Source organism: Pecten maximus, unplaced genomic scaffold, assembly GCF_902652985.1.
Source record: "Pecten maximus unplaced genomic scaffold, xPecMax1.1, whole genome shotgun sequence".
Classification (NCBI taxonomy): domain Eukaryota; kingdom Metazoa; phylum Mollusca; class Bivalvia; order Pectinida; family Pectinidae; genus Pecten; species Pecten maximus.
The window spans coordinates 10,596-19,737 of record NW_022979795.1 but is presented as its reverse complement, the minus strand read 5'-3'; the positions used below and the strand labels follow the sequence as shown (position 1 = coordinate 19,737).

Here is a 9,142-nt window from a genome sequence, read left to right as displayed (position 1 = left end):
AAATCATCGTCTCTCAGTCATCTCAATAGGAACAATAGGTACATCATCGTCTCTCGGTCCTCTTAATAGGAACAACAAGTAATTCATCGTCTCTCTAATTGTCCCTTAACAGAAACAACAGGTAAATCATCGTCTCTCAGTCCTCTCAATAGGAAAAACAGTTAAATCATCATCTTTTAGTCCTCTCAATAGAAACACCAGGTAAATCTCCCCAACTATCATCTTAATAGAAGAAACAGGAAAACATTCTGCTCTTTTTCCTCCATGTTTATACAAAACTAATTATTCGAAATCATATATTGCATGTAGTTTTTATAAATTCATATTAAAAAAAAAAAAAAAAAAAAGCGAAAAAGTGTTAGCATACATTGTGAAACTTATTTAATGCTAATCTGTTAGCAATAAACGCATGTATGCTTTGAATTATGCAGAACTTTTGTTTCAACGTTAATCCTACTCGAACTTCAGATTTAGATTATAACCCTCAAGCTTTTCCTTAATTGCAGCGTCAATCAGTTCATTCTGTGCGACAGTCAACTCATTTCGCCAGTCTCCGACCACACCTAGAAAACAAAGATATGTTTGTTGAAATCTGTCATCCGGTCGTAAAAATAAAGCATTCCTCTCCAGATATAGCCTTATATTAATCAACCTCTCAGAAAACATAAAAGAGAGGAGCATTTCTGAGCTATAATATGACCGTAAAGCATATTATGCTCCGCTCCTTCTTTGAAGGAAATTGTGCTACACACCGATTTAACTTTACCGTATATTGATGCATTTAAAAATCTTTAGAAGCACTTGTAGACAAACTAGTGAAGGGCGAATTCTACAGAACTCAACCGGACGTACAGAGTTTAACATCATATGCTTCAATTCATTTATCAAGACAAACGGCAAAACAGTTTCCCTAATATAGGTCACATGTAGAAAATAATGGTAAATGTACTTAAAATCGCTGTTCGATTTATATGCAATGGCCTAAAACAGATTTCATCATAATCACCGATCATCTCAAATCTATTAAAAATCAACACATTTTGCTTCCAACCACAAATCGAGGAGATTTTATTGACAGTTATCCGGTCTCGTCTAAATTAGTTTGAAATGAGACATTGTTTCATTAACACATTCGATATTTCTTACGAATAGTCCAACATCAAAAGTGATTACTTGCATGGGTTTAAATATACTAGTAGTGATTTTATGAATGATCTAAAATATAAAAAATGGCGAGGTTCTTGTGTTTTCTCTTTAGATGTAGTTTCTATCTTTCTCAGTTTTCACATCTTTTGGTGCTCAGAATGTCTGAAAAGTCCAAGAATTAAATATGATGTATGTAACAAGTTGACCAACGCTGTTTCATATAGAAACGACAAAAAAGTCCTTTGTATCTTGTACCAAAACGATAACATCCTCAAATGACACTTGGGAGAAACAGGGACAATGTATTTCAAAATTTCGCTTTCGTTGTTAAGGATAAAATCATTAATGGTGTCTGATAAGTCGAAAATATTAATCGTTAATGGACGCGAGGTGGATGACGCAAAACACCGATTTATTCTAATGTGACAAAAATAACCCTGTACATGTATAAAAGGTATTGTAAACCAATGGTAGATAGATACGATAGATAATATGGAAAACACAATATCATTATAACTATGTTTATATTGTGTGACGAGACCGGCTAGTATGCATGTGTGTGGTGTGTTTGCTTGATATGTTGTGTTTGCATCTTTGTGATAGCACATAACTGATGCCAACTTTAAAGTGCTAAACCAAGCGAACACCTCACCCAGTCACATTATACATGGCAACGGTCCAACCAGTCGTCCCACTCCCAAAACATGAGCGTTAAGCAGGAGTAGTAGCTACCATTTTTACAGAAAAGGTATGTTTCGTCCGAAAAGAACCTACATTTAGTTATTCCCTATGAATCACGCGAAGCAGCAGGCGTTATCTACAGGGATTTGGTACGCATTATTTAACATCCTAACCACAGTCAATTATGCATAGTTGTGGCGGGTGTTTGTCTCCTTGTTGTTGACAAATTACCAATGAATGAGTCAGTGTTTAACTCCGGAACCGGGAAAATGTAACTAGATAAAAACGTCACCAAATAACTATCATTTTCGAACGAAACTGATGAATTTAAAGGAAGAGAGAATTACAAAGACTAAATGTACAAAACTTAAAGACCTGGCTTGGGGAAAACCTTTACATAGTGCTTTGTTGTATATTACAATACTGACCCTTCCGGTAAATAGGTAGTCGGCCATTTTCACATATATCTTTCCATCTATCCGACACTCCGGCATTGGTGTTATGTGCTGTCTTTAATTGTGTGAAGGAGACATTGCTCTCTACCTCGCGTAGAAACTTTTCATCGACGCTTGTGCCTAGAAAGGTTGATATCTTGACGATTTCCTCATACAGATTCTGAAAGGACAATCGTTTATATGAATGATAATTATTTTAAGTCTTTCAACTATGTTTTGCTGTCTTAGCTAAAATAAAACCACTTCGTTTTATATTCCATTAATTAAAGGGAGACAACCTTATAGAAAATGTAAGATTTATGTATATGGTTTACTCAAGGGAAATAACAGGAAAATGAATGTAAATGGTTCTGTCTGGAATGTTCTGGAAGAGAGATGTGTCATAATATGTTGTTAACAAATGGTTCTGTACATGAAATGTGTTCTAGAATTCCAGAAAAGAGTTTTTGAGAATGAACCTGAAAGTTTGGCAATATAGTTAGTATAAATACCACGAGGGACAAATTGTTGTTCACAACTGTTTACAATTGTCAAGGAGAGCTATACGAATTCTGGTGGATCATTAATTGCCTGATACCAATAGCTGATGCACACTTACCAAGGAGAGTTATATGAATTCTGTTAATTATCAATTGCATTGAACTGTGAACTGTGGGATTTCTAAACATTCTTAATTCTGGAGAAACGGAAAGTTGATTTAATACACAACCTTGTACACCGCTTAATTGTAATTGTTAATGATTTCTGTAACTCGCTTACTTTATATATATCATTAAAATTGTGTTTTGAACTTAGCTGCTTGGTTTCATCTACCTATTATTATGTAACAATAGTGTCATGTGACTTCTTTCATATTGAGATTCAAGTGAAGAATTTTGTTAATATCTATTCAATAATTTATCTGTAGTTAACATGTTTCGGTTATCAACTGGTTTTAGTATAAGGTACGTACCTGCTTGAGATCTTCGTACCAAACTGTGTGGAGCTGTATGTTCGAGTTGCTTAATCTACAGTCAGTCCATTCCTTCACATAGGTGAACCATGATGCGGACATGTAAACTGAAATTAAATTGGTTGAAACATTGTTTATTTTGTTGAAAGTATGCTATAATCGACCTCATAGGCTCACATTTGCTCCTTCATCTTAGAAAGAAAGTGGGCATGCTTAATAATTAAAAGCACATAAAAAATTGCCCTGTCCGATGATCTGCCAATACAATCCTCAGTTCCGCAACCAAGTCTTTCATAGAAATAATCTATTAAGATAACCCTTATAAAATCAAGCGTAATTAACTTGTGTTTTGGGTAAGGCTGCAGGAAATGCTTATCTAGTCGGTTTTTGAAAAATATAAAGGACATGTAATACCGTTTGATTTTGAAAAAATAGGAAGCCCTCCATTTACACTTTGTCACGAATGTACCAATGTTGGAGTATATTTAATACTAGACTTTGACTGTGCGAGATTTTGTTCATATCCAAATGAAGCATATATCATTTCAACATTTTGCTCAATTTTATTATTAACTGCTCAAAGTAAATACACACTATCAGAAATAGTGTTTTACCCTTTGACCACAAAACTGTTAAATAAAGCTCTTTCCTAAAACATCCATGGCTCCCTGCTGATTTGGTTTGGTTTAATTTGGTTTAACGTCCTATTAACAGCTAAGGTCATTTAAGGACGGCCTCCCGTGTGTGCGACATGCATGCGTGTGGCGAGTGCGTATGTGTGTTATGGGAGGCTGCGGTATGTTCGTGTTAAGTCTCCTTGTGATAGGCCGGATCTTTTGCCGATTTATAGTGCTACCGAAGACACCCAGCAGTACACCCCACCCGGTCACATTATACCGACAACGGGCGAACCAGTCGTCCCACTCCAAACATGCTGAGCGCTAAGCAGGAGTAACAAATACCATTTTTTAAGACTCTGGTATGTCTGGGCCAGGGGACATAACCCAAAGCATTCCTCACAGGGGCGAACGCTCAACTACAGGCCAAAAGTGAGGCATTGTCAAGGGAGACATTAGGAAGAAGAAAGTTGTTCAGAAAGAAGAGAAAAGATAAGATCCCAAATTAAGTCGCCTCTTACGATCATGCAATGGGGGGCAGCAGGTACAATTCTTACGCCCTACCTGCAGGGCAGCTCCCTGCTGATATATGTAACATAAATTGAACCGGTGAATATTGAAATACTGGTAACACGTGTCCAATAGGGTGCGAAAATACGTCACGTTTCTCTAAATAATGCATATCAAATCAAATGTATTGTATTTATTGAGAAACTGCTGTCTGGTGTATAGTAAAATCGTTCTACCAGACCTGACCGTGGATAGACTAGTACAAACGTTCTACCAGACCAAGTCCTGGCAGTCCCGAATAACAAAATGTCAAATATCCTCTCAACATATAATATAAGTCTTCAGATACCAAATAAAAGAACATCAAATAAAACTTTTACATATCTTTTGTTAAATTTCTTCTTGGTGTTGGATTGAAATTTCTTAACTCTTTCTCACACTTTGCTTACATTCATCCGACAAAAAGAAACGGAGAAATCCATCAATGGTTCCATCGTAGCCTACATTGTGCATGGCGCTGAAATATTTCCAAAAGGAAACAAATGTATCTTTAGGATTTCTCAATACATTGATTACTTTTCCGGTTCCCCCTTTGACAGCTGCAGGGATGAAAGGGTACGAGAAGTGCGAGCCGAAAATACGTCTATCAGCTATATCGTCGGCAGCGCTCAGATCATGGAAATCCAATGTTAATCCTTCTCCAAAGTAGTCCTTTGAACCAGTGGTGAGATAGTGAACTATATTGGCTACCCAGTGAGTACCTACAACACAAGAATATTGCGCTTATCACTCTTAACATCAATTAAAAACGGTTATATTCTGTAGACGAAGCTCTCTCCATATGTCGGGCTTTAAGTAAAGCATTAAGTATGTTTTATACTGCCCCGGCGACAAAATCACGTATGATGCCAGTCAGAGATTTCTCTGGTCCTGTTACACCATGTCTGGGGTGAGGGTTTTTTTTCTTCGAGTTGCGAGTTGCGAGTTGGAAAATGCGAGTTGCGAGTTACAAAATGCGAGTTGCGAGTTGGAAAATGCGAGTTGCGAGTTGCAAAATGCGAATTGCGAGTTGCAAAATGCGAGTTGCGAGTTACAAAATGCGAGTTGCGAGTTACAAAATGCGAGTTGCGAGTTGCAAAATGCGAGTTGCGAGTTGCAAAATGCGAGTTGCGAGTTGCAAAATGCGAGTTGCGAGTTGCAAAATGCCATTATTAATGTTTCTTTAAAAAAAAGTGTTGGTCTTTAAGACATACATCCCCAGAAAGCATGTGATTGTCATCGTAGGCTTCATTTTATCGCTAAAACTTATAAACTGGTAATTAACAAATGGGCGGAGCTATGTGTCAAAACAAACTAAAATCCTATTTTTAAAGAGTGGTCATCCGATGCCCTGGTATCTAAAATTGAAAAAAAAAGTAGGTGATAAAATATTTTAATTTTCGCATTAACCAGACTGACTATAATTGATTACATGAGCCTCTCCTAGATATAAGTCCGTATAGCTCATATGGTAGAACCATCGCTTTAGTGACCCGAAGGTTCTGGTTTCGAATCAACAAAATTAATTTTATTCACATGTTGTTATGTTTTAAAGAATAATACAATTTAATTTTTCGTGGTCATATCTAAAAGATTTCTTTTTTCAACATTTAATGCATATTTAATATTGATTTATTTTAAAATTAAGTATTTAGTTCTGTGTCTGATTATATTCGGCAGTTATTATGAGAAAAGTTTGCTAATATATTGAAATATATGCTAAGGCAAGTTCACGTATACACGGAATGTAAACAACGGCCATGTGTGTAGTTTATGTGTAGTGTAGTATAGTATACGTTTTTGTAGTTTGGTTGTTTCCGGCTTCGTGAAAAATCTCCCGATAAGAATGTGTGCGACGAGTGATTTTTATACACTGATGTCTCAAGGATTCCCCCGGTCAAGCGTCGACGACAGCGGTCATTTTAATGTAAGGAGAGGCTGAATGAGCACCTTGGATTGTCATGAACACATGTGTTCCTCTTCCTTAAAGGATGCTTGTGACCTAATTGGGTCAACACCCGCTCACGTAATCTTTCAAATGAATTGATTTACAAAGAAAGTGAACGAGACAATAAGTACAACTACTGTACGCCCCACCCAATGGTAAGGTGTGACAATCTTTTGTTAACTGATACATTAGAAACTTCTACTTTCACTTAACAATAATTAATTCCGGCTTGTGGAAGTCATTTCGACTCATTACATGTCAAATCAAAATTCCTGACATGATACAACAGATAAAACCATGATACTAACTCTGTGATAGACTTTTTTACTGTAACATTATGTTGAATTCAGTAACCGAAGTAATACAGATATAAGTAGACTTTATGTCTACTGATTATTAAAAAACATTTCTATGTTTTTCTACGTATATATGTGAAAGTGCACAAGAAAACAATGTCGGTTGCACAAAGTTTTAGCGATAAAATGAAGCCTACGATGACAATCACATGCTTTCTGGGGATGTATGTTTTAAAGACCAACACTTTTTTTAAAGAAACATTAATAATGGCATTTTGTAACTCGCAACTCGCATTTTGCAACTCGCAACTCGCATTTTGTAACTCGCAACTCGCATTTTGTAACTCGCAACTCGCATTTTGCAACTCGCAACTCGCATTTTGTAACTCGCAACTCGCATTTTGCAACTCGCAACTCGCATTTTGTAACTCGCAACTCGCATTTTGCAACTCGCAACTCGCATTTTGTAACTCGCAACTCGCATTTTCCAACTCGCAACTCGCATTTTCCAACTCGCAACTCGCATTTTGTAACTCGCAACTCGCATTTTCCAACTCGCAACTCGCATTTTGTAACTCGCAACTCGCATTTTCCAACTCGCAACTCGCATTTTCCAACTCGCAACTCGAAACTGACAAAAAGTGAACCTCGTCTGGGGTAGGGCCAGAGCGCATTACTATATAAAAACGTGGAATTCTCCGACACCATTTGGTGTCGTTAAGATTTTGATGTATATCAAAACACTTCTGTTTAATTGGACCAGAATAATGATTTGCTTGCGACATGTCACGTGACGGACTATTTCCGTGAACTTTAAGGGGTATCTAAACGGCAAATCAAGTTAAAACGGTGATAGTTTACAAGCCCATTAGTTCCTACTACGGTGCAATTTAACAGAAATAACTTGATGAACTTTTAGTATGTATAATGGCAAAATGTGGGACTAGATGTTGACATTAATTTTTCTGTTAAACTTAACAAAGCATATAGAAACTGCTGATTCAGGGGGACATAATTAGCTCATTTGTGTCGCATATATTGCATAAACTAACCACGTTTTTCTGTCTAAAGCACAAACAACGCTCATTGGTTTGACCAGATGTGACTTTGTAATATGTATAAACAGTAAGGTAATATCTCACAAATATGGCATTTGAGAAGGTTTTTCAAACCTTAAACATTTTCTTATTAGACACTATATAAAGAGCTCTAGAAATGGCAAGAAGACTGCTTTTAGAAAAATATGTTCACCGTTGGGGTAAAATATGCCTATTTTTGAAACAAGCCACAAACTCCCCAGTTTAACCATTTGTCTTAAACAGGTCCTTCTTACTTACTATGATAAGATGTTTTCAAAGTATGATATAGGAGCATTTTTATTGATTGAAAAGCCTCGATTTATGTCATAATTGTGGAATGTTGTACACCGCCCTCATTTGGATTTCAAGGTCAAAAAAAAAAACAAAAAAAAACCGCATACTTGTGACCATAAAAGCTTCGCTATTTTTCAGGTTTTGTTATTAGTGTGACTTATTCTATGCTACATCTAACAACAAAGTTACTCTATAGAAAAACTGATATCATCTACAGTACATTATTGGTGATGGTAAGAATATGTATGTCCAAACATTTTTGGATATTTCATGACTATTTTGTGCAATCGTTTAGACATTTATACGTGTTTGAAATTCAACATTAATTTGTTATATGGATGACCCTTAACCATTGTCAATGTCCTGTTATTCCGGCAATAGAAGGATTTTATTATTTAGTATGCTTCGTCCCTCAGACTGAATCAAACTGTTAATAAAAAAAAATTTTCCGCTACGAATACTTCAGACTAAATATGATCACCAAATATTCTCACAGGTTCAGGGTCTTGTAGACTTGGAATCATGTATGTTTTTCTTCACACTTACATTTTTGCACTTTGTAACAAACTTGTTTATGATGGTATAAATCCGCTCTTAAATAAACGATTTTGTTTCTATATTTTTTACGTTAAACTAACCCGATTTTGGAAAGGTGCAAACAAACACATCATCAGGTCGCGCCTTTAGTTGATCCACAATCCGTAGCTGCTCTTCCACATCACCAAAAGTTTCCATGTGGAATGACCTCCCTCTGTATCTTTTATACTTTATCTTGTTTCCTTCTATGTCTGTAGTGTCCACGATCTCCATACTGCCTAATGATTTGTGGTGACAAAAAGCTAGACCTTCAAGGAACAAGTGCAAGTATGCTATTCTCTGTATGCATTTTATTATTATCAATGTACGTTAGATGCTTTATAATGCTCATTCAGTTAAACGTTTTACTGATTACAAAATATGAGGGGTAGTGATGCCTCAGTATCAATTAGCACATCGTACGTGTTGGTATGTGACACAAATAGATAGGGGCGGTTACAGGGCAAGGCCTTCTCAAGGTCACTGCAACGTATCTAGATGTACCTTAGCTCCGAGCTTGCGGTGTCACGACTACTGACGAGTGACTTC

At 36.4% G+C, this 9,142-nt stretch overlaps 1 protein-coding gene across 1 annotated transcript; it reads right to left on the bottom strand.

Moving 5' to 3' along the window:
* Positions 1 to 457: 457 nt before the first annotated feature.
* LOC117319212 (sulfotransferase 1C2-like) lies at positions 458 to 8,827 on the bottom strand (the record flags this gene model as incomplete). The annotated part of the gene is made up of 5 exons (XM_033874050.1): positions 8,656 to 8,827; positions 4,811 to 5,122; positions 3,235 to 3,341; positions 2,256 to 2,442; positions 458 to 563 (listed from the first exon to the last, which is right to left on the bottom strand). Coding segments are annotated over exons 1-5 (884 nt in total), but the record flags the coding sequence as incomplete, so codon positions are not given.
* Positions 8,828 to 9,142: the final 315 nt, after the last annotated feature.